At 38.8% G+C, this 26,660-nt stretch overlaps 1 protein-coding gene across 8 annotated transcripts in view; it reads left to right on the top strand.

Moving 5' to 3' along the window:
• The first annotated feature begins 960 nt into the window (after window positions 1-960).
• Window positions 961-26,660, top strand: part of ZNF385B (zinc finger protein 385B) — a 136,999-nt gene continuing 111,299 nt past the window's right edge. For 2 of the 8 annotated variants that reach the window (XM_042822556.1, XM_042822561.1), the window contains exon 1: window positions 22,069-22,142. Coding sequence is in view for 3 of the 8 variants with exons in the window: in XM_042822552.1 (XP_042678486.1) it covers window positions 961-1,099; window positions 14,126-14,428 (442 nt within the window). In the remaining 5 variants the exon portion in view is untranslated. Of the gene's footprint in view, window positions 1,100-14,125; window positions 14,429-20,310; window positions 20,331-20,846; window positions 21,243-22,068; window positions 22,143-26,660 lie in introns of those variants that run through there. The other 6 variants (XM_042822552.1, XM_042822554.1, XM_042822559.1 and 3 more) reach the window with 6 other exon arrangements.

Raw genomic sequence — 26,660 nt, forward strand, 5'->3', positions numbered from 1 at the left:
CCCCCCCCCCCCCCCCCCCAAAAAAAAAAAAAAAAAAGCTGATGGCTGTGTTTATTTGCTCCACTTCTTTAGATTTTTATTTATTAACATAGAAAAAGAGATTTAATGAGGTGATTGAAGAAGGTGTAGCATTATTTTATGTAATTTGAGAGCTTAATGGTCCCTGACTGGGGAGATTACCGTATTCTGTTAACCATCCATAAATAGATGTGACAGGTGAAGGGAGTAAGAGGAACTACATGTGATTTGTAAAGCAGGCAGAAGAGGTCACACTGGTTCTTCTTTTTAATTGTCCTTACTTTCTCATATGTGTATATAGTGTGACAGCATATGAACAGGAGAATGAGAGGAATCTACAGATATATGGGAACAGGGAAAGAGCAGGAAAGAAATCCTAAGGTGGAGAAAACCTGTCCATATGGCAGCAGAAGAGAAATACGAGGAAAGGAGTCAGAAAAAACATCCAGTCAGCAAGAAGTAAAATGTCTGAAATGAAATAAAATAAAATTCTTCAGGCCAAAGAAGTCTTTAAGTTCTGCAGGGCTTAATCGTGTTTTCTGGTCTCAATTTCCCTCCAGTTTTCTCAGTGCCTGTGGGCTGCATGAGCCTTTTGCCACTGACGACAGTGAAAATCCTTTGCTGTGCTCAGGGTGTAAGGGGTGGGCCCAGCAATGCCTCGCAACTCGTTCTTGAGATTTACTGTGTGTCTGTTACAGCACAACTTACCCTTCTTCTGCTGAGCATTTTGAGAGCTACAGCCTCCTGACCTGTCTGATCTAAAATAAACTTAAACTAACCTAGCAGGTCTCAAAAACTTGACAGCAGATGGCACATGCTTTTGTTTAGCCCTGCATATAAAATCTTGGTGGGCGGTAACTGCCTTAGGACAAAATCAGCATCCCACCAGTCACCATCTGGGATGGCAGATGATATGTGGGACTGTCATGAATAAGCATTCTGATGTTTGTAAATGTCCGAAGGAAGACACAGCTTGTTAGCACTTGCAGTTGGTATGTAGTCAGCACTGCAAAAACTTCACGTTATGCAGTGTTCAGCACAAAGAGAATTTGTGTATATTGGATCCATCTCCATCATATGGGTGAGTATAAGGTGATGATTCTTCCATAGTTTTAGCTTTGATGGCGAACTTGCATGGAACTTCTGGCAGACCTTTAGTCATTGTTGGTGCTTCTGTGATAAGAATAGCTCTTCTGATTCTTAGAGACAGTGTCAGGGGTAATGTTTAGATGACTCATATTGGGTCATACTTGATGTTGATAATGAGCATAAATTTGTGGTATAAAACATGTCCTTGTTCTGGCAGTATAGGTTTTGTTAATAGGTGAAGGAAGGGGACAATTTGGACCCAAAGTTATAAAATGACTTTGAAAGAGCACAGATTTTTCTGCTGTAGATGTGCATATGCTTGTGTCTGTGCATCATCCATCTGTGAGAAGGGGAAAATGGGAGTAGATAAGGGTGATCCACAAGAATACACACGTGCAGCTTCCCTCATTGAGCCTTTCTGTGGCTCTATGCACTGAACTAGTTTGTTCTCATCTGCGTATTTTGAGAAATACTATTTAAATCAGTTGTCTTTAGACCACTTGTTATTTATGTGACAAGATCTTTATGTAGGTTATTTTAGATGGTAAAGCCAATCAAGTATGAAGCTCTAGGATGTACTGAGTATAAACATGTTGGAGAGAAGGAAATCTGTGCATCTGCCATGTAACCACTGTGGTTAAGGCATCTGGTTTTTAAGTGTTAAGGCATGTTTTATTTGCACTTGGTCTGTGTATCTGCTGAAAGTTTAACAAAACAGTATTCTCTTTACAGATTCAAACAGCTGACCTGACTGTTCTTTTTGCAGTGCTTCCAGTTCCTTGATGCAGAGTACTAAAATGGTGTGGGGTTTGAAATGTTTGTACAGTTTAGTGCTGTTGGAATTGCCAGCCACTCTTTGATATACAGCTTTTGGGGGATGAGAGCAATATATTATCTGAGTCTCTTCAGATGCTTTCAGTTAAGTACAATATCCAAATAATATACTGATGAACAATTTTATAAAAAAAAAAAAAAAAAAAAAAAAAAGAAATCCCATGTGAATCTTAATTCAAAGTGTACTTTTCAGCTTAAAAGTAAGATGTGAACGTCACATGAAAGGTATGCCCAAAAGTTTTCAATCCCACTTAATGCAACAGTATGATCACATTTGCTGGAATTTAAAGGAATGAGGAGGATTCATCTTTCAAATTTGTGTAAGCAAGTTCACTCAAACAGGTTCTTTGAAGAATTGAGGGGAGAGTGGTGTGGATTATCTGCAGCCTGGAAGCATATGCATACACTATTTCTAGATAGAGGTGAGAAATACCAGTGAAAACAGCAGAAAGCTGCCTCACTCTTTATGAATTGAAGTGCTCATTTTAGTGTGGAATAGGGTAGGTAGAATAGATTTTCTGCAAGCAGCGATCACTAAAAGCTGGTGGTGACCAACAGTTTGAGGTGAGCAGACATCTGTGCAAGCCTAAGTGGAATTTGAGCAGTCTCATATCTTTAGCAATGCCAGGGATCTCTGTGCTTTGTGTCAGCACAAAATATGATTGTTTGTGGCTCTTTTAAACAAGGAAAATGGAAAGTGAAACAATATGTTCAAAACAGAGCCAACTTGAACCTTTTCCATTCCTGCAGATGACTTCAAGCTAGGTGATCCCTTCAGGGCTGTCACTTCACTAGCTGGCTGGTTCTCTTAACTATAAATCTGAACTTGTTAATAATAGTGTCTTTACCTTTATTCTTAATAAGTAAATAATAATAAAGACACATAAATGTGTCTTTACCTTTATACTTAAAGGATGCGTAGCTTTCAATATATTTTCAGTTCCAAACAAGAATCAGTATTTTACTTGGCAGTTGACAGTCTATTTAGGATGACTCACCTGGGACCACCTCTTGAGGAGCATCTTAGGACTGGTCTTCATGGCCATAGGCCATGCTTGCTGTTTTGAGCAGGGTTTTCTCTCCTTCATATTTTTAGCTCAGTCAAGCAAGCTGATGTGTCTGTCTCATGCTATTTTTTTCATGTTGTTTGGTCTTTGTTCATGCTTAGATATTAATTCCACATAGACCTCAAAGTCCTTGCTCTTGTGTTCAAGAGCTTTTTCACAATATTATCATGCTGTATCCTGAATTACTGATTTTTCATTACAAATTATACTCAGCTTCTAGTATTGTCAGACTTGTGCTATATGAATATGAAGGCTGTCCACTCTGCCTGCCTTTCTGTTAAGGCTTCCTTTTAGGATAGGTGCATTCTTGGTATTTTTGAGAAAGGTAGGAAATGATTTTTGCTCTCTGTGACCAAAGCTTTACATGCTCCTCAAATGTGATAATGCTCAGGCAAGATAAAGTAACCAGCAAGATCACAGAATCATAGAATCACAGAATTGTAGGGGTTGGAAGGGACCTCCAGAGATCATCGAGTCCAACCCCCCTGCCAAAGCAGGTTCCCTACAGTAGGTCGCACAGGTAGGCATCCAGGCAGGTCTTGAACATCTCCAGAGAAGGAGACTCCACCACCTCCCTGGGCAGCCTGTTCCAGTGCTCCGTCACCTCACTGTAAAGAAGTTCTTGCGCACATTTGTGCGGAACTTCCTATGCTGCAGTTTCCAGCCGTTTCCCCTTGTCCTGTCTCCACTCACCACTGAAAACAGTCTGGCCTCGCCATTCTGCCCCCCACACCTTAGATATTTATAGACCTGGATCAGGTCCCCTCTCAGTCTCCTTTTCTCAAGGCTGAACAGACCCAGTTCACTCAGCCTTTCCTCGTAGGAGAGATGCTCCAGGCCCTTCACCATCTTCGTGGCCCTCCGCTGGACTCTTTCCAAGAGATCCTTGTCTTTTTTGTACTGGGGAGCCCAGAACTGGACACAGTACTCCAGATGAGGTCTTACCAGGGCAGAGTAGAGGGGGAGGATCACCTCCTTCGACCTGCTGGACGCGCTCTTTTTAATGCACCCCAGTAAGCCATTGGCCTTTTTGGCCACAAGGGCACACTGCTGGCTCATGGCCAGCCTGTCATCCACCAGGACACCCAGGTCCCTCTCCGCAGAGCTCCCCTCCAGCAGCTCATCCCCCAACCTGTACTGGTGCATGGAATTATTCCTCCCCAGATGCAACACTCTGCACTTGCTTTTGTTAAACCTCATCCGGTTTTTTTCTGCCCAGCTCTCCAGCCTATCCAGGTCTTGCTGAATGGCAGCACAGCCTTCAGGCGTGTCAGCCAATCCTCCCAACTTCGTATCATCAGCAAACTTGCTGAGGGTGGCCATTATCCCCTCATCAAGGTCATTGATGAAGATGTTGAACAAGACCGGACCCAGCACAGACCCCTGAGGAACACCGCTGCTTACAGGCCTCCAACCGGACTCCTCACCACCAACAACGACCCTCTGTGCTCTGCCAATCAGCCAGTTCTCAACCCACCTCACTGTCCACTCATCTATCCCACATTTCCTCAGCTTTGTTATAAGGATGTCGTGGGGGACGGTATCAAATGCCTTGCTGAAATCAAGGTAGACTACATCCACTGCTCTCCCCCTATCCACCCAGCCAGAGACAACATCATAGAAGGCTACCAGGTTGGCAAGATAAAGCGAGATAAAGCCAGATACAAGCACCCTGTGGGAATCTCCCATTATGTCAGTGGATTTTGATCTTTATTCCCCCAAGTTCATGCCTGAAACTTTTTTTTTTGTAATAAAAATAGATGCTTCAGTGAAAATGCTTCTATTTTGTAACAACTTTCTAGTTACTTAAAAGTGATTTACTTTACATGGAGGTATTAATTTTTGCTTAAAAACATAATCTAAAACATCCTAGATGAATTTGTACTTAAAAAAAAAAAAAAAAAAAGCAGTTATTTGAATATGATACTGAAGACAGATTCAAATTAAACATTCTTTATTTTTCATTCATATATTTGTTTTCTGATCTTTAGAATTGTAAAATATGGTTAATTAGCATTTTCTGGTGTTCAATTTAGACGTTTTTCTGTGGATGAATACAATAAGAATCCTTTTACTTAGGTGAAATATTTGGAAAGATGCAAGAATACCACAATATAACTTTGTAGAATTCTTAAGATACACAAACTGATCTTTGAAAATTCTTAGACAATATAATACAGTATATTTTGTTAAATTGGTAATTGATAAAATGTTCCCACGTTTTAATTAAGTAAAAGAACAGGCAAAATAGGGAATACATTCAGGAAAATGCTTGAACACCTCATTTTAACTTGACAAAATTCAGCAGTTTTATGATTTTGATCTACTTTTGTGGAGGTGATGTTGCATCCTACTTTTAATTTTGTGGTTTTTTTGTTTTTTTTTGTTTTTTACTGGCTGCCTTACTTACTTGGCATTTTGGCATCTGAGATATTTTAATCCTGGTTTAGTTTGACAAGGAAGTAATTCAAGATCTCAGGTCTATTTTATTTTTTTTTCCTTTCTTCCTGAGCATTGCTTTAGAATTTCAGAATATTTGTGGTTTAGGGCTTTGATAAAAGATTAGAGTTCCTGAATGAAATAAGATCTAAATGTGAACTGATAATGACCATCAGTGATGCTGGGTTAAAAGAAACTGAATAGCTGCTTTCCTGGTAGATCTACTCTCTCGTAGACTTACAAACGTGGAGGGAGAGAGCAAAAGCCCTGTGCAACTATAGGTTGGATGTTTGAGTATATACGTGTTTGTCCACAATCAGATAAAAATTCTTAATAAATCACATATTAATCTAATGTAAAATGTGATTGTATAATGACAGATTCCCAAGAAGTAGGTAACAACTTATTCAAATGGTTCATCAAGCAAAATTGGGTTATAAGAAAACCATTTACTCTTGTGAAGCACAATCCAAGATTGCTGCTTAGACTCCACACTTGATTAGCCTTCTTGGCAGTAGTCAGATATATTAATTCAGGGCAGGATGCCTCTCTTTGGCAAATAAGATGTATAAATCTATTATTGCTAATATTAAGAAAGAATATTAAGAAAATCTGCAAGTAAAGATTAGCTAAAGAGGAAAGCTTGTAATTAGAAGATGCTACATCAAGGACAGATGCAAATGCAGTCAGTCTAGTATAATCTAAATCCAGAGTGATTTTCTTTACTCCAGTTCAGCTGAGCTCTCAGTCCAGTACAGTAGGTCTAATTTCAGGTTTCCTTGAAGTGGACAGTTTCAGGGCTGGTAGAACAAAGCAAAATACTAGCTACTTGAACATTTTCCGTTTTATGAATTACCTTGTACTGAACAGCTAATGTTTGTGTTGAGAAACAACCATCTGTTTTCGTAGTTGAAAGAGAATCTTGTTCAAATGTTAAATATTCTGAAATGTGTTAGTGTAGGGGCTGTCAGCCATTTGTCATGCTACACCATTCAAAACTTCGCTTGTATGGGAATAGCAAACTGAGTTCTTATTGCCACTGATTAAACCAGTATAAAAAAAACCTTCCTGGCTAACACTGTGTTTAACTGTTTGGTTGATGTCAATGATTTACTGGTTATTCTTTAAGTGATACAAGGAATAAAAATGAATTAACACTTCTGAACCATCCAGTTTTTACTGTAGTTTTGAAACAAAACATTGTGTGCTTTGTGAGCAGTTGAAAGAAGTAAAGAAGAGTTGCTGGGTCATAGAATTTGGGATAGTAAATAGCTTGACAGGTGGGGACGCTGCAGAATGTGATGCCTTCTTGAGGAATTTCAGAACAAGACAAAGAATAAACATGGCAGTTCTATGTTTTGATTTGTACCAGAAGAAAGAGGAACACACTTTAAGAAAGGAAATTGGTCCCTTACACATATGGGCGATTTTTCAAGGTTGGCTTCAAAATAGTCTCTAGTGCTTTTTTAACACTGTAGGAGACTGAGCACAAGGCACTACGCATATGCTGTTCACCGCAGTATCCCAATAGAACTTGTTGCCCAGATGGTGCAAACCATATGCCTCTCCATAGTTTATCTATGTTTGGGAAATACTGTCTGAAAATCTAAGAAAGGTCATAAGACTTCTCCAAAATCATTCTAGTGAGTTCCTTTTAGACAGTGCTCCGGATATATTTGAACTGGTTGGGGTTTTTGTTGTTTGTTTCTTTTGAGTGTTTTATGGCAGTATTGAGGATCTATGCTCCAATGTGAGACCCCAGCTTAGGCACAGAGACTTGGCTCTTCCATCTGCATGCATAGCTTTTCCTCATGAGAGGTACTTATGAAGTGTACAGCTCAAGGCTGTCTTGATTCTCACATTTGTTTTTTCTCCTCACTTGTCTGAATGAACGTTATTGAAAATGTAACAATGTAGAAAGCCAGTTAATTTTTATATTTCTTCCATAACTCATTTGACTATTTCCAAAGGCTAACAAAGAAAACTATCTTTGCTCTATGTGAGTTGTTAAGGTAAGTTTTCTGTTTTGCTTACCTGGCAGAGATCCATGCAGGGCTGGTATTCTAATCACATTTCCAGCATGATGGTTCTTTGAAGTATGAACTAATTAGGAATGGGCATTGCAAAAGTTTAGACCAGTGCTTAGGAAAAGAATGCTTCGTGTAACCATTACTAATTCATTAGGATAACCAAAAGCTTATTTCCTTTGAGTAAAGATTTGCACATTCTCACCTACAGCAGTATGCTATATATAATACTTCTTTGTAGCTCCTCAGAAAGCACAACTCTGCTTAAAAGTAAATTAGCTAAATTGAAAGGCTAATTGCTTTGGGCTTCAAGTATAAAGAAGGTTCATGCTTAGATTTCTTTCCCAGCTGAAAGAGGCCGAGAAGATGTGGTTTCAGAAATCCAAACAGGGTATCTCATGACAACTAAGAATTTTAATGTGGTGTCATAAATCACTAATTTATTCTTGCTGTGGTATTGCTTGCAGAATCTATTCGGACAGATCTCTGTACACAGGATGAAGCGTGATGGGGAAAAGTGTTTAGTCTGGTAACAGCTTAGTCAAATATCTAAAAGCTGTTATGTGAGGAAGCAGTTTGAGAATGACTTTGATCAGAGCAAAATGGAGTATATCTGGTTTGAAATAGAAGAACTTAATGTCATAGAATATCCTGAGTTGGAGGGAGCCCAAAAACTTGGTTCTGCAAGAGAAAGGAGCAGAATTATAAGTACACGTGAAAGATGAAAGTGTTGTACGGTCCCTTTATGAACCCAGAATTTCTGGATCATTCGGATGTTTTGTAACATATACAGATGTTCTTCATTTCCTACTTTTTTCTTGTCTTTAAGTTCTCACTTTTCAATTTTTAATTGGGTCTAGTTCTCTAAGTAATTGAGTAAATACTGCTACAATGATATGGCGCTATCTTTGTAACGTGTGAGTCACTTCAGGGTGATTCATGGTATTGTGCTCCCTGATGGAGTATTTTAATTTGTGGTTGGCATCTATTGACTGCTGTTGAGACTTAACAAATAGCAGACTGTATCCAGGCTATACGAAAGTGGGAAACAAATTACACCTGCTAGTCTTAAATGAAATCATTGAGTTATACGCTAAATAATAAAGTTTAAAATATATGTTGGCTTTTGAACTATAGGTAGTTGCTTTTAAAGTGAAGCTCCTCTGTTGCCTTACACAGGCAGAGAATTTAAGACCCAGATTCAGATGAAAGGAGGACAGTGTCAGTACGGTGCTGAGGCAATTTGTAGAACTTGTAATGATAACTGAACAAAGGTGAATTAAACTGTTTTTAGGACCCAATCCCTGTGATCAGCTTTGTCTAGGAAAGGTGCAAAAAATGTTGGTCTGTTGAAAGATAAAAATGAAATAGCTCTCTGGAATGACAGTCCTGTACGTAATTATGTGTTCTTATTATTTCTGGGGGAACGGGCATGAGGGCTGAACATGGTGCAGGTTTAAAAGCTCACCATTTTGGTTTTTTTTTTTTTTTAATATATTGGTGTCTGAGTTATAGAGCTTGTGGAGATTTGATTTATGTGTTTGGAACAACAATTCTTATGTCTTTTATGTGAAGACTACTCATATATAGGTGCTGCTCTGGAAGCGATTTCATTATGTTGGCCCATGACTACAGAGGTGAATATTGGAGATACGGCAGTAGAGGCTGGACCTTCTCACCAGTATTCCATTACACTTTGTTGCCATGTGACAGATGGCAGCAGTCTGACAAAATGGCATCTGACATGGAAATGCGTATGAAGCAGTGGTGTGTCACTGAATTCCTCCATGTGGAAAAATTGGCACCCACTGACATTCATTGACTCTTCCTGAGCATTTATGGAGACCAAATAGTGGAAGTGAGTGCAGTGAGGCGGTGGGTGGTGTGTTTCAGCAGTGGTGACAGTGAGTTGAAAGGCAAGACATGCTCTGGACAGCCATGCAGATTTTTATGAGCACAGCATGCAGGCTTCTGTTCATCACTGGCAAAAATGCATAGCTGGTGGTGATGATTATACTGAAAAGTATAATCAGTTTTGTAGCTGAAAATCTGCTCTATCAAACAGTGTTATTGTGTTATTTGTATCTGTTCTACTTGCCATGGAAACAAATAGGAAGCACTACTTTTGGAGCAACCTATGTATATTGGCAGTATTGTGCATGTGGTAGGGAAAGCATATTTGCATTATAGAAAAGTTTTGCTCATTTAAATTAATGTTTAAAGCTGAGCTAAATGATTAGCTTTCATGAAACTCATTAGGAGACGCTGTATGTAAACATGTATAGATACTTTTTCTAACCATGGACTCAATCATTTTGTTCGAAAATAATGCATCCTTTAAGGTTCCATAAAATGTTTTCTATAGAACTCTTATTTTCAATTCAATATTTATGTAGAGTTAAATGTGAACATAAGCAGCTGGTAAATCTGACCAGACTATCACAGATGTACTGATATATTGTTGTATTTTGCCCGTATGATAATTCCCATTATTTCTCACTTGTAATGAAGTTGTATTTTTTTATTTAGTCTTAAACCTAATTCTAAATACTTCAAGATCCCATAGATAACAATTATTTTAAATGGACTTTCTTGATTTTGCAAAGTACAGCGATCGTATGACTTCTCTTAATTCTCAGCTCACTGACTGTTGTCTCAAGTAGCTGCCTCTGTTACATGATAACATTAGTGAGCTGTGCAAAAGCTTGAGGAGCTAAACGGCCCCATTTCCTATCTGACTCCTGGTGAGTGAGAATAAATACCATCCAGAACTCAGAATCTCTGCAGTGAAAGGCTGTGTTTTTCTTAATGGGGTAAGAAAGACTTCCTAGTCACTTGAATATATGCAAGTATATGGCAAATGTAGAGATTAGGAAGAATGTCTAAGTTAAGTTTATGAGGCTGGCTTTGTGTAAGTTCTTGTACAAGTTTGTTTCATAAAAGCACAAAGCATTCAAGTAATTTTTCTTTAGAAGTCAGTCTCCTGGGACATTCAAGTTAAGATTCTTATGCTGACTCAGTGCCAACTGTGCTTGTATTTTGGAGCCAGCACATTTCAGCAGAGAGTTTTGAAGGTGTTTTTCCAACCAAAATTTTAAAGAGGAAAGGAGATAGAATTTGAAGAAAGATGAGACCTTTCAGATAATAATGTTTTTTGAGTGTGTGGGTTTTTTTGCTTTTTTTTTTTTTTTTTTTTTTTTTTTTTTTTTTTTTTTTTTTTTTTTGATTGATTGATATATATACCACAGAAACTGATCAGTTATGGTAGAAGATACATTGTTGTATTAAAGGTACTTCTGCTATAAATTCTTAGTGGATATTTGCCACCATTGCTTTCGCTTCAGAGGAGACTGGGCAAGGGTATTGAAAAGGCATTTTAAAGGTGTCAGTTACTTCACAGGACCTACAGAAATGGCTGAGAGTTGAGCAGTTTTCTCTGAAAGTAATTTAAGAGAGGAAAGGAAAGTGTTTTGTGACTGTGCCTTCATGTTTGCCATGTGTTGAACCATTCTTGGCTGCAGGACAGCTTGGGAAGGTGCCTGCATCGGTTTCTAGAGGTGGTGCAGTTCCCCAGCCAGCCCCAGAAGCCACCTCTGCTTGTTCAGTGTATGCATAGGATCTTCTTGGCTCTTCACAGCAGGCAGGAGCATGGCTTTGCATCTGATTATGTCACACCTTATTTAAGTGCTTTGCTGTACCAAATGTTCAGGTCTCACATTCCAGGAAGAGGAAGGCTGGGATTGCTGCATGGGAACAGACTTCTGAGGGCTGGTTTGCTCTGCTCTCTGGCTGCACGTACAGGTCCTCTCCAGCATCAGAGCATGTAGGTATGAGTGTTCCTACAGCCAAGCTGAAGGTGCTTGGTGAAGGTACTGGTTCTGAAGTAGTCTGCAAACGCTGCTCCCTGCTGCTGTGGGGAGCTTATCAAGTCGCTTTTAATTTAGACAACTTTAAGCAGTTATTTTAAAATTTCAGGTTGTGATTTTTAATTCTTAAGTGGTAACAAGATATTGCTTTCTGTATTTCTCACTTGTTCTTTACTAATGTAGCCAAGATGGTGTTTTGTACTAAAAGCAAGTTTGAAACTGTTCTGTTTATGTATTTTTTAGTTCTCTTTTTTTTGTGTGAAGATGGATTTTCTTGCTGGACTGGCTGCTGGGATGTTGTGTTAGGGTCTAGATGCAGTGTTCAAGTCCTTGCTATTGCTCTTGCTCTTTCTGGGTGTGTCTACGTGAAAAAACATCTGGGTCACCTTGGAAATGCATTTTTGAGGAATTCTTCTCATTTTTTTTCCCCACTCACTTTGCTTTGGTGCATCTTGCATAGCTGTCTGACTTGGCCAAATGAAAGGCTTCACTGTTTTGGCTGAAATTAAACTGGACGGTGCAGGCTGGGACTGTATGCATCCCATGTTCCAGTGACAGCAGCCTAATTCAGTACCATTCTGCTGTTTCCCAAAGTACCCCTTTGCAGATTGCAGTGCTGCTGGAGGAACTCCACTCTCTCTGTCTGCATCGAGCATCTGTCCCTCTGATTCCTGTCACTTCTCAATGCAGATATGAGCCTCTGCCACTTTTAAATGCATTCACACTAATGGAGTTTTGTAAAGAGCTTAAAGTTTACTGAATTATTGAAATAATTATTGAATTACATATTGAATCAGTACTTGCTTTCTGCCATCACAGTTATGAAATCTCTGACAAGCTGAGTTTTTTTGTTACCTGTTTCATTATTAAATCTTTTTTTCTAATGTTAGTAGAACTTAAAAAAAAAACAAAACAAAACAACAGCATAATATAATCTTTTTTTTTTTTCCCACAGCCTCTTACTTCAGGGAATAAAAACCAGAGCAGCAGTGTAAAAATAAAATAATAGAAATCAGAGAACAAAAGGCACAGGGGGAAGTTATTTATGGTTTAAAAATGCACTGAAAAGTAACAAATACCAAAGCTCTGAGCAGATTAAATTTTCAGATGAAAATGTCATCTAAGCTCAGCAGAGTGGAGGATCTTGGTTGCTTGCCTTGAAATATGATACTTATGCTTAAATGATTTAGTGTGACAGCCTAGGTTTTCAGGATCCACTCCTGAAATGTGCTTTAAAAAGAAATTAGGTACCTGGAATCTGCAGTAATGTTTTTTTGTTTTAATATTTGATGTACATCTTAATGAATGTCCTGCTTGTATTTTTTTGTTTACTTGATGACAGAGCTGGGAGCTGTGTGAAACGGATACATGACTACAACTACTCTGTTGACTTAGAATACTGGAAGAATGACTCACGACTGGGGAGGAGTTTGTACAAATACTAGAATTTTAAGCATGGGCTAGAGTAAGGAATGTGATGAAGTACTCCATCCCTCCGTATAAACAATCCTTTAAATAACCTTAAACAAACCACTTGTGTACCTACAGACTCACACATCTATATATTTATATATATTTTATATTTCTATCTTGTGGGAACAAAACAAATAACAGATTCTTTGTTCAATGTAGTTCATTTACTGTGATGAGGTCTTATTCTCTAGGGACAATTGCATGTTTCAGACTCTTGAGTTTTTGTCCAGGGACTGCCGTTTGCTATGCGTTTGCTTAGCTCCCACAAGATGAACTTTGAGCTGGAGTTTTTCTGCATAATAGTTGTAATAGTGAAGGAGATGAGAGGCAGTTATAGACATCTACATAGATTTATCTATCATAGGAGTCTTAATGCTTGTATGAAGTTTTGGGTGCAAATAACAGTAGAAAGTATTCATTATTCTCATTCACACATTTTACTGTCTTCTAAATAATGATGAAAGAAAATCATTAGTTGAATAATTCTACCTGGGGCAGCAGTTAATACTATGGGCACAGGAAAGTCAAAAGCTCTGGAACCGGTTTGTAATGAGATAGAGGAAATGTATCTGTAGTGTGCCCAGAGAACGGCAACAAAGATGGTAAAAGGTCTGGAGCACGAGTCTTATGATGAGCAGCTGAGGGAACTGGAATTCTTCAGTCTGGAGAAGAAGAGGCTCAGGGAGCTCTTACTGTTCTCTATTATGACCTGAAAGGAGGTTGTGGTGAAGCAGAAGTCAGCCTTTTCTCCTGGTAACTAATGATAAGATGAGGGAGATTGACTTCAGGTTATACCAGAGAGGTTCAGACTGGATATTAGGAAAACTTCTCAGAAAGACTGGTCAGGCACTGGAATGGAATGCCCAGGGAGGTGGTGAAGTCACTGTCCCTGGAGGTGTCCAAGAGATGTGTGGATGTGGTACCCAGGGATATGGTTCAATGGACAATATTGGTGGTATGTAGGCTGTCAGGCTCGATGATTTTTTGTGATCTTTTCCAACCCTAATGATTCTATACAAAGGTCTAAACCTCTGCTGGGGATGTAAGTATGAACCTGCTTTAAATCAGAGAGCTTGAAGAACTGAGCAATGAGTTGTGAGTTGTCACTGGGTGTGGACCCACCTTTTTATTTCTTGCCTCTGAGGTGTGTCACAAATGCAGACATTTCTCCACAAAGAGATGCTTCTACAATGTGGAACCTTATGTACTGGAATTGGTGGTTTGTTTTACTGCATTTTGAAAACAAAAATACTGATTTGGTATTAAGCATTACTAGTTGACTTCCAGTAACACTTTTCTTTTTGTTTTGTAGGTATGAAGCGTCCATTAAGTCCTGACCGTGTCTTTGAAGATGGGATTATGAATCAGCCAGCTGTTCTACGGAGTTCTGAAGAAAAAGGATTGAAAAATGACAGACAGGACTATCAACTAGGCAAAGAAAAAAAGAAGATACTATTTTCATTCTGCGAAGTGTGCAATATACAGCTGAACTCTGCAGCACAAGCTCAAGTTCATTACAATGGCAAGTCTCACCTGAAAAGAGTGAAGCAGCTAAATAATGGAAAGCTCCCTACAAGTACAGCTCCTGGCACCCTATTTGCAAGTACAAGCACAGGTACCTAATCAGTAAGAAATGTTGCATTTTGGACAAGAAATTTAAGGAAGGTTTTAAGCTCTACCTTCCCCACCCAGCATAACCATTAAAAATAATTGCTGCTTTTAATCTATATTCATATATTTTGTTAGATTGAGAATTGTTGGTGTATTTCTTCTCCTGTGAAGATTATTTTATTTAAACAGTATTATGTCAGTGCATGATTAATGACTGGGTTGGGCCTTACGTAGTTGAGAATACGGCATATTTAAAAGTAGTTGTTCTGGCTTCAAAGAGCAATGCATTTGTCATCTATGTTTTTCCCAAAGAAACAAGTTCTGGAAGGATGTTGTATGGGCAGGAGAAACTTCTAAAGAAATATACTGGTAGGAAAGGAGAGCTGCAACTTTCAACAGCCTGGTCCTTTAATTGTTTCTGCTTTTATAGGTCTGAGTTTTTAATTACTCTAATACAAGTAAAGTAATTTGAAGCAATACTTTTTATTAACAGGACAAAACAGAAGTCCTTTGTTCCTAATGAGTATTTTGCCCAAGTAATATGAAAAGTTGCAATGTTACATTAAAAAAAAAAAAAAAACCACATACTTTTTTTCTTTTCTCTCTGCTAAACTTCACTGATATATACTATGAAAAAAAAATGTCTTATTTCTCTACTTCTCTAAGCGTATAGGAGGTTGAACTCATTGAACAATTTGAACTTCTACAGTTGTAAGGAAAAGGATATTGTGACTTTCCTTCCGTTTTTGTAAGGGATCCTGGTATGCCAGATGGTCTATTGCTTTGATGTTCAGTGTGTAAGGATTTTGCTGCAGGATTATCCTTCTTCTGTGTTGTTCCAAAAACACTGAAGAAAATTTGTTAGAGCACTTCAAGGATGCTTTTCTTACTCATAGTTGAAATAGATACTTTTTTCCCCTTCCATTTATTTTGTTAAGCAACATTTGGGTGGTTGGGTGTTGGTTTTTGTTTGTTTTGTTTTGTTTGTTTTAAATTCTGTAGCATGCAAAAAGGCTGAGGTTGATCTTAAAGAGCTCGTTTACATACACGTTAATAGAGGTAGGGCAAATCATACTTCTGATTCTGAGACAAGTAAATATGAATATACTGCAGTGAATTTTAAGTTTGGTGGAACACAGGCTTTGAGGCTATCATATGGCACAGGAGTTAAAACTCCTGTTTTGTTGTCTTTGTGTTTTTTTTTTTTTTTTTTTTTAGCAATATGCTTTGTTCATTTATCTCTGTATTAGACCACATGCTACTTATTTAGTACCTCACACTAGTCTACCCATTGCGTGTTGAAATAGGTATGCTTTTTTCATAGCTGAAGGATGTTGGTGTCATAAGCATTTAGAAGAAAAAAATGTCTTGCGTAGACAGCTTAATGTAATGCTTAAGAGACACTAGAGGAACAGCGTTTACCAAAATGTCATTCTCAAAGAACACCTTTCAAAAATAAGTAGAAATTAATTTTCTTATAAATTGATATTATCCAGGCTCGGTTTCAATCCATGTCCTCTGGAGTGTTATTATCCCTTGTAATGGGAGTCTGCCTTTCCCATTTCTTTGGCCAACACTGTAAACAATTAATTGTGCAGATGGTAAGAGAACAATTCTGTTCATCTCACCTCACCAATGAACAGACTTGATTCCACGTGCAAAGAAAGCAAATAGCCCTTCTTACACTTCACTGTTACAACTGCATACCCTTCTGCTGAACCAGTTAATGAGCATTTGCAGCTTTCTACAAAGGTTCCTGCTAATCTGCGGTGAGGTTTTTCCTCTGCATTCGTAAGATGAATATAGAATAAATAAATATAAATAAGTATAATATTAAAAAGGTGATTGGGAATACACATGCCTACAAATGTATGTTCAGAATACAGAGATCAAGATTACAGACTTGTCTGTTTTGAGCCTGTGAAACAGAACTGATCCATCCAAGCGCCATCTCCAGCCTCACTGGCTGTTGGTGGGCTTTCTTCCAAACGCAAATAGACACAAAGGAGTCACGAGGTGTATTTTCATATTCTTTCTTTTGAGGTCACTTTTGTGACAAGAGGTCTCAGGATGTTATAATGCATCCTCTTAATTTTTAGCCTCCAATGTATTTTACGTACATAACCTCAAATTGTTGCTCATAACTTCAAGTTCTGTAATGGTCCTTCATGGAAAAATTTCCTAAGTCTAGGGACCTGGAATTCTTTGGCAATTATTGCCAATTCTTGGCAATAATACTAGATCTATGGTATCCAGATGATGGGATTTATGTATTTGGACATAATAATATTTCATAACTTAAAAGCTAGTTCTTAAAGGCAAATTTGTCATAGAATTTCAAAAGATATTATCCACCATTACTGGAGTTTACACACTATTTTACTAGTTGTGCTCTACCTGCACGTCAGTCTCTCCACAGCAATTTGAAATTAAAAATTAAAACTAAAAGCAAAGATCAAAAGCTGCTTTTCTCATCTTGCACAAATTGCAGAATTGATTGAATCAAGAAACGAACTGACCGAGAAGAGAAGGCCTTGGTGATTTGATGCACATACCTGACGACACCCTCTCTTTAGCTTGAAGTTAAAAGTTGTGCGCTTGAAGAGAGGCCCGTGCTGCCTGAAAGGCGCTGCGTGCTCACTGCACTCCGCTCGCCTGCCAGCAGCCGGCCGCCGAGGGCACGGGCCGGGGCGTGCAGCGGTGCCCGCGCCCAGCAGGTGGGGCTGCAGCCTGCACCGTGCTCGGCACCATTGCGTGCTGCCGCTGCCTTCGGCCTGGCCGTGGAACCGGCGTGCCGAGCGATCATCAGCCGTTTGTGAAGGTTTGCTGCGGCGGGGTTTTAAACGGTATCCTTCTGTTCGTCTCAGTTCTCCCCTGATGGACGCCGGTTTTGCTTCACGCACTCCGGTCCACACTCATTGGGTGCCCTGGCCCTGTCTGAGTACTGGAGGAGAGCAAAAGGCAGCATGGAGAAGTCAGGTTTTCTATTGTATTTTATTTTTTTTCCACTTTTGGCAACAGAAATTAGCGCTGCTTTGCATCTTGTGTGATGCTGCGTTATGTGGGAAGTCTGGGCATCCTTTCAAGGCAATGGAGGCAGCAAGGCTTACAGCTAAAGCACTCTGAATTGTGTCAAGCCTTTTGGCTTGCCTGAGTGGCTTTGAGTGAAGGGGAGCTGTCTTGGGTTGCAGATGAAATATGCAATACAGTTTAAGTAACACAACTTTTTCTTACATTTTTTAAAATAAAACATTAAAAAATTAGGGCAACAAAAACATAAAACTTGCAGGTTGGATGCATGTGCTTTACAGGATCTATGGCCTAGATAGGTAACTCGAATACTGGGTTCCCAAACCAAATGTCTTGAGTTCGATAGGGTCTTCAGCTGTGCCAAATGACAAGGGCCTTCTTCGAGATCTTGCTTAAACTAGTAATTGATTTTCTAAATATCTGACTTAGGGGGAAAAAATAAAAAGACTACTGGTAAACTTCAGGAAATGGTTCTGAGACTATTTCAGGTAGACTTACATGCACGAGCATATACTTATTCTAGTAAATGTGTGTGCAGAGGACTCTTTTACAGAACGGTGAAGGAAATCACCTTGACAGGGCATGAGTTCAGTGCAACTTCACAAGATCAGTGATGAGAATCAGAAATCATGGGTTGAGTGATGGTCTGTTACAATCAAAGGAAACTGCAGTGCATTACTCTTATTTCAGTGGAGTTTTTCCCTGTTTTTCTGATTGCCAGCAGACCCAGATCCTGAATGGACAGCTTTGTATGTAGGTTTGAATCCTGAGCAGGACCCAGACTTACTGCCATGTAGATTTGTTGCCATCTGAACTGCTTTGTGCCAGCTCAATGGTGAATAGAATTTTTGCTTGCTTTAAGCTTCTTGAACTGGACCCTAAAATACCTTGTCTGCATGTATCTGACATTTTTCTGGAAGAAAAAATAAGCAAACAGGGATAATCTAAGTTTATTACAGAATATGTTTATTACTCATTCTAGTGAATACTCAGAGAAATGCTAAGCAGCAACCAACAGTATCTTGAAAAATTTGGTGAGCTATGTCTTCCACAGCTCTTGCATATGAAGCTATGGAAGTAGTGTGAAAGTCTACAGAGGGTAGTGGGAATGCACTATGGGTTTATTTGTCGTTGTGTTGTGCCCAAACCTTTTCTAGACTTGAGTAAGGCCAGCTCTTGTTCTGCCTTCTCTCTCTGCTGCCTGCAGCCCTCTTGGGAAGCCAAGGAAAGATGCTGCTGTGAGACACAAGGTGAAGTGATGTCAGGGGACTGTTCTTCTGCTGTCCCTGTGAGAAAGGGAGATGCCCTGACTCTTTGCTGTCCTCCTCTGGGCAAAATTTGTCTATTTGGCAGAACCAAAGAGTAGAGTCTCACTAGAAGAAGAAATTTTTTAAAAATTGTACTAGAAGAAGGTAATAAAGAGGTTATACTCTTGTAATATAACTTAAATTTGTGAGCTGTTGAGAAACCTAGTATTTCACTTCTTACTGCAGTGTAAATTGACTTCCTTATTCAGTGTTCTTCTGAACAAGGCTGTATTTGGTATACTGCTACGTTGTTTCTGTCACTTGAATATCTCCCACAATTTACTTAGGAATTATATGCTATTAAGTTAGCATTCTTGCAAATGAAACACATTTATGTGGAATGGCTGCTATTTTTCTTACTGTTAGTGTAATTAGTTGCTCTGAAATTAAGGGGAGTTCAGGTTGTTTTTATGCTCTTAGTACTCTTTACAAAATATTGATGAGGAGCGTGAATATCAAGGGACAGAGCTGATGTTAAAAATGGTCTCATTTGCTAGTAGCTGCAAACTGTATTCAGAATATTTTGTTCTGTCTTTGAGTAGTTGCATTGTGAAAGTACAGGTAATGATTAAAAAAATAAAGTCAGGAGTCTTCAAGAAAATAGTGGAAATTTTTTTTTCATTGAAGCAGGCTCTTTTTTTCTGTTATTTGTTTAAGTGATGATATAAAATTAAGGAAAAAACATGCTTTTTGGAAGTGATCAATGGGTATCAGAACAATTATCCACCTGTAGACCCCACGTCATCCTCTTGGAGGCAGGGAGTACATGAATGACACTTGCAAGCAAATTTGGTATGTGACTAGTCTGGTGGAAAAAATGCTTATGGGGGGATTTGTTGCAGGCGGAGTGGGGAAGGGTTTCAAAATGGAATTGGTTACAAGCATTGCCACTTGTTGCATTAGCTCCTAGCACATGAGTGTGCGCAAGTATAGTCCTGTTTCAAAAGTCTCTGCTGAAGACTCATCTTTGACCGTTTATAATCTCTCTTGGGGGCAATTCTGTTGTGGTAAAGAACTGACATTCGAGACGTCCAAGAATCAGATGTTGTAGCATTAAAAAAAAAAAAAAAAAAAAAAAAAAAGGTTTCTCTAAATACGGATTTATCAGTTTTATTCAGTGTGTCTTTCCAACAGTGATTGAGTACAGAAATGAATGGAATAAAAAATAATAAGCTAACTTCTTTTTTCCTACTATTTTTATCTTTCAAAAGTAAATCAGATATTCTTTATAGTAAGTATCTTCATCTGGGAACAGAGCCAGCCAAAATTTCTTTCATAGCTGTCTCATGACACAGTAGTATGTTCGGATAACTGCACAGGTATTATAATAAAAATCCCTGTGTCCTTCTATTTCATTTTAAACTTGATTCATGATTACATCTGATTCTTATTACACTTTGTATTTAAAATCTTTGAGGGTGTGAGTGTGCACAGTGGCACATGCCCTCTTACCTTTTCTGGGAAAGAAAACATATGAAGTACCTGAAAAAACAAAAGGATTTACACAGTGGAAAGGCTCTGTGGGAGTAGGAAGAGCATGAATTTAATAAGCCATGGAGATTTTTCATAGTAAGTAATGAAAAATTATTATTGTTTTCGAAAAGCAAAGGCATTGGTTGTGTAATGTCATGTTTTTAGTAGCTGAATTTTTTTTTTTTAAGGGGGACAAATGCTTAATCTGTCAGTCTGTACAGATGGGTCAGTATTCTGAAATTCCTCTAGACATTTATGTTTCTCTTTAGCAGATATTGTATTTGTATAAATCTGATAGGCTTTGTCAGTTATGTGGTTAAAGAGTACTTATTTGTTCATCTGCATAATTGTAAATCGATCTTATTTAGAAAAACTGTAAGGAATCATTAATTTTTATTGCCAGATTTTTCCCAGTAGCAATCCACCACAATACAGGCTACAGCTTCTCTTCTGTCTCGTGCTCATTGTAGAAGAGACAGAGCTATTTTTAACATTTACACAGGCTAGATAAATGATTCTTCATTCTGTGTGGTTTAGAGCTGGATCTGTGGAGCGTTTCATAATCATACCCTTTTTATGGTTTGCTTGAATTTGATCACTGGCTGATTTCATGCATTGATAATGACTGCTTAGGTTGCCTGTTTCTCAGCGTAAATTCACCTCAGACTTCTACTTTGACAGTGCTCTGTGTTTCCGTCCGCATGAAGATACAGAACTGAAATTGCTTTGCTTTCTTTACAAATGACTCAGAGTGTGCTTGTCCTTCCCTAAAATGTTGCCAGCGTGTGAAGGATTTTCAATGAGCAATGCTATAAGGCAGCATCTGGGAAGGTTTGGAGCTGCACTGGTGTGCCAGTGCACTGTGACAGAGGAGCAGGGCTGAAGCCAAGGCTCTGTAGCACTGTAGATCATATTGGTTGCATACTGGAAGTTTTGTTTATGTCACTTAGTTCCATTTGAGCTCGTTAAATACTACTGCCACAATGTGGAGTGGACTTCCCAGTAGAGGTGAGTATGATTATTTTTTTTAATTAAACTTCACTGAACTGCTTTGTGATGCGATAATAGTAGCGAATGCTTACGTGTTCAGCAGTATTTCTGTACTCATGTCGTTTGCATTTTAGTTATTCCAGTGGAAATGTTAAGAAAAATGACAATGTATATCATACGTAAATTCTTCTCTTGTTTCAATATTCAGAGTAACACTAAATGTGTGGCAAGCTCCAAGCTCCCATTTCTTGCTTGCTGCTTGCAGAGGGCATCTTTTCACTAGGTGACTTCCTATGTGTTCTAAGTGTTTTTGAAACATGTTAGTGGTGCTGTATTATTGTTATAGGAAGGAGCTAATTAACAGTGTGACTAAATACCCCTTGCAAGAGCTTGCTTTTTGGCTTGTTAAATCTCAAATTATAGTTATAATTAAATACAAAGCACAAGAGCTGTTGGATTCTTCAGATAAGCTATGAAAGTGAAGAAGGAAATAAATTGTATACTGGATTTGACATGTTGTCTATGTCTGTCATTGTTAATATTAAAAGTTATGACCTGTCATGCCCAGGATAGCATCCAATAATTCATTTGCACTGACAGCTTGCTTGAGAAGGGTATAAAATGACTGTCGCTTCTCCCTAATCAGTTAAATTTGAGATTTAGTGCAGTAACTTTTATTTAAGGGAACAGATACTGTGCTGAAGGTAGTCTGCGAAGTTGTAGTAGTAAATCTTTAAGCTTGACAGAAGCATTATTGAAAACGAAATGAACTTTGTACCTGTTTTAAAAAAAAAAAAAAAAAGTTTGAGAATTTATCTATTGCAAAACACTTAAAAAAATTAAACTCATTAAGCACTACTGTTCTGCTAGTATGTTGCATTCTGAGACCTGCTATGATTTTATTTTGATCTTCTGATAGTAAGTATTTTAATTAAAGAAGGGAAGAAGCTGAAAAATACTTATTAAAATGTTTTTCTTGCTTGCTAAAAATGTCTGTGCTTTCTGTGTAAAGACTGCTGTGTTTTTTGTTGGTTTTTTTTTTTTTTTTTTTTTTTACAAGGAACTAGGACAGCTCATGCATTTTCCTGCTAAATATATTTATGAGGCAGCTGTTTTATAGCTTTCAGCTCTAAAGTTATAGATAAGTGTGTATTTGTTTGACAGAAGATTCGAGAATTTCCATTTACTGCCAGTACATGTAAAGCTTGGCTAAGCAGACTGCATCAGGAGCACACACCATTTGTATTAGCCAATCTGTCTTTGCAAGTCCCAGGGCCACTATCTTGCTAGAAGCCACTGTGTGCTTTTGAAAGCATGAAATTAGTTTTATACTGAGCACATGGTTTCTCATTTAGCAGTTCTTTTTATGGTAATGGTCAATTTCTGGTTCAGTGCCAGAATTTTGGTGTTCTGTCAAAGCTGATAGCTTTTGCTAAGGTGTTCTTCGGAGATAACCTGCCCTCTCCCCTCCCTTCCCCCCTCCCCCTCAATAAGAAAGAAAAACATACACACAGAAAACCGGCAGACAAAACCAACAACAAAAGCAGGTTGGGGGAGGGGGAGGAAAGGAATCTAGGGATATCTTAATAAAGGCAAATTGGCCCAGTGACTATTCATGTTTCAGTTAGCATTTTGGAGTTGTTTTCTAGTTTTTCACGTAACATTCCTAAGCATATTATTATTTGTGAAGTAAAAATATTAAACTGATTGTCACTTTCTTAAGATTCATATAGAATTTTTAAATCACTTTGCAATAAGCTTTTATTGTGACATGGAAAATTACTATCCCCTGATGATATCTTACTCTGTGTGTTTATTCAGTGATCAAAGACAAAGTGCACTTGACGCATGTCTATGAGGCACCCTAAACATCCAGGAGAGTCATTCTAGAATGCAACTGTAGAATGTGTTATAGACTCTATCTGGAAACTTTTAGAAGTTGCTGTAAGTTGTTAGTAAATACTTTTTTTTTTTTTTTTTTTTTTTTAACCCTTCTGTAAAGCATATGATCTGTAAATCGATTAGGCAGCTGTTTTTTAACCTGTATTTCATTCTTAAAATCACACAATAATTTGAGTTGGAAGGGACCCTAAAAGGTCACCTAGTCTAATTCCCCTGCGATAAGCAGGGTCACCTGCAGCTAGATCAGGTTGCTTAGAGCCCTGTCCCGCCTGACCTTGAGAGTCTTCAGGTACAGGGCATGCACAACTTCTGTGGACAACCTGCGCTAGTGCCTCGCTACCATTAGCACAAAAAGCTTTTTCTTTATATCCAGTCTGAACCTTTTCTTGTCCTGTCACCATAGACCCTGCGAAAATGCCTGTCACCTTTCTTACAGCCTCCCTTTAGATAGTGAAAGACTGCCCTCAGGTCTCCCCAGCGTCTTCTCTATGCTGAGCAGCCCCAGCACTCTCAACCTGTCTTCATAGGGGAGTTGTCATTCCTTGGATTGTTACTGTGGCCTTCCTCTGGATGTTCTCTAACAGGTCTACGTTGTTCCTTCCTGAGAACTCCAGGTGAGCTCTGGCTGGTGCAGAGAGGGGCAGGGTCATCTTCTTCCACCTGCTGGCCATGTTTCTTGTGATGCAGTCCTGGATAGGATTGGCTTTCTGGCCTACGACAGTACAGTTCTGGTTCATGTCCAACTTCCCATCCACCACTACTCCCAAGTCCTTTTCAGCGGGGTTGTGCTCCATTTTTTTCATCCCTCAACTTGCATTGATAGTGATGATTGCTATAACCTAGATGGCTTTGCTGAATGCCTTGAGGTTTTCCTGGGCCCACTGCCAGAGCATATCTAGGCTTCCATAAGTTGTTTCACCTGCACCATGCAGCTTTGTGTCATCTGCAGCTTGGTGAGGGTGCTCTCAATCCCACTGTTGACATCATTGATGGAGATACTCCTGAGGGACATGACTCATTGCTGATCTCCATAGGGACATGGAGCTATTGACCAGTGGTCTCTGAGTACAGTCTTGCAACCAGTTCCTTGTCCATCAAACAGTTCAACTAATCAAATCCATAGATTTCCAATTTGGAGAGAAGGATGTTGTGGGGGATAGTGCCAAAGGCCTTAATGAAGTCCAGAACAATGGCATCAATGGCTCTTCTTTCTGATGCAGTTATGCCGTTCTTGAAAGGCTGATCAGGAAGGACTTGCCCTTGGTGAAGCCATGCTGATTGTCTCTTACCACTTCTTTCTCTTCCACATACCTTAGCTAGCTTCCAGGAGGATCTATTCTGTTATCTTCTTCAGCACAGATGTGAGACTGGATCATGGAAGAACATTCTACCTCTGCCAGATTAAAAATTGTTCCTTTAACAGCAGCTACTCATAGTGAAAAATGAAGGTGATTAATATTATACTGTGTTAGGCTTCACTTGGATTACTTTACTCAGTTGACATTAATTTCTGTTGTATACTAAAAGTAGCACAGTATAAAGTTTCCTAGTATGAGTTTCCATAACTTTTATTTGATCCTGCAATGAGCAATTTTTACGATGTAACTTTTTTTCTTGCCAAGTTGTGTCAACTGGGGACAAAATCTAACCCTGATTTGTGTGGAAGACCTGGTGAGCTCTAGAACTAATGGGTGTCATCTCTACGTACTGAGAAGAAATATCAATGTACCTTTTTTGGGAAAGAAGCTGGAGATCCACTTCAGTTTACCTCTTAGCAGTTTGATGTAGCAGTTTTTGGTAATTCATCATCGTGGACAAAGAAGTGGAATCTCTGGAAACTGCTGCTAAAAGTCTCATTGGAACGCAGAATATCAGTTCAGCAAAGCCCCTTTCTCAAAGTCATGGTTTTTGGAGCATCCTGTAGTCACGAAGTTGATGCAAACTGACAGCTTGTTTTTTTAGACAGCTTGAAAAAAGATGGTTGCTGTCATTTTAGGACCTTTGAATAAATATGTGCTTGCTGTCGTTTTAGGACTTCTGAATAAATTTGCTTGCTATCCTCCAGCACATGTTTAAAGGCTGCTAGGCAGAAAACATCATTACAAACATTTGGAAAATGACGTGTGACATGTCACTACCGTAACATATAAAACTTGTTTTATTTCTTTAAGTACTTTAGCTAGAATGCCTTTCCTTATCCTTTCATTCTTTGTGGGACTCTTTTATATGTGCTTTTTATAGCTATAAATATGCTTGTTGCATTTCAAGCTGGCTAGTTCTTTGTTCCAAGACTTTGTTGCATGTAAGGTACTTTTAGCTCCAGAGATCTTGCATCTTTTCCCATGTGTCTTTACTGCTGCATATTTCTCTTCCCGTCATTTCACATTGGTATGTAATGTGAGATAATGTATGTGAGATCCAGAATGCTAGTTAAATTGGACAGAGCTTCCTGGTAGGGAACTCTACATCTTCAAGAGTGTTTCTGTTTCAGATTGATGATTTTCACATAATCATCATAATTTCAATTTCTTCTTCTTTAGAAGATCTTTTAGAAGACATAAACGTTAATGCATGGGTCTTTTATTATTTCAGTGTTCTGGGCATAGCAGCTTCATTAGTGCATGTTTACTTACAAGAAGATCCTGAAAAAGAGGATACTGTAAGCTAAAAGGAAAAAATAACTGGGGAAGTGGTTTAGAGTTGTAAGCCATTCTATGTTGATGACTTGACTTTGTGACTTGAGGCTAGTCAGACTCTGTGTGGAAATCTTGAATTTGTCTTTTTCAGTGAAGGTCATTAATGATTCCTGCCAAGAGAGCAGAGTAAGCTGACACTGTGGCAATCCTGTCAAAGCCTACAGCTGAAGCTGGAGTTTCAGCGTGTTGTTCCCTGCCGATAAGCTAGAGAGCCAGGCAGGAGTTGAGATGTTCTGGAAGCCTCACCCAGAATGTTCAGCCAAGAAACTGTGCTTTTTTCTATATGCTTTCTGTTTTGCTGGATTCTGAGCAGTGCTCATAATGTGCCTTTCAAGAGAAAATGAACCAAATAACTTTCCTTTCATGTAGGTTTTTTGTTCCTGTTTTCTTTTCTGATGGGAGGAAAGCAGAGTACTTTTTGATCTGTAAGGATGTAAGAAGGTTGCTTTTGTATTGACCAGCAGCTGGGCAGATGAAAGGCTAAATTCATTAGCCTTGGGTAGCTCTTGGACCTACCCTGAGTAGAGCTTTTTTTGTGCATGATCAGTGCAGTCCTTCAAATTAATGATCAGTGCTTTAGTGCTTTTTCAAATTAAAAACTGGTACTTATTGAATTCTTAGAGCATGTTGTAGGAGCTGAGTGAAAAGATACCGCTGTGAAAGCTTGATGGGCAAACATTTCTTGCTAGGCAATGTGAAAATGTCAAACTTCTGGCTAGGTGCGAGTTCTTGGAGTGATGCGTTTTGTAATGTCACGTAGTAGTTTCTGCAGTATCTCTGAACAGCATATGAGACCTAGGTTCTGATCAGTACATGGGCTTGAAGCCCTACTCTTGAA

Source organism: Centrocercus urophasianus, unplaced genomic scaffold (genome assembly GCF_019232065.1).
Source record: "Centrocercus urophasianus isolate 14NV4802_14NV808 unplaced genomic scaffold, USGS_Curo_1.0 seq_20, whole genome shotgun sequence".
NCBI classification, from domain to species: Eukaryota; Metazoa; Chordata; class Aves; order Galliformes; family Phasianidae; genus Centrocercus; species Centrocercus urophasianus.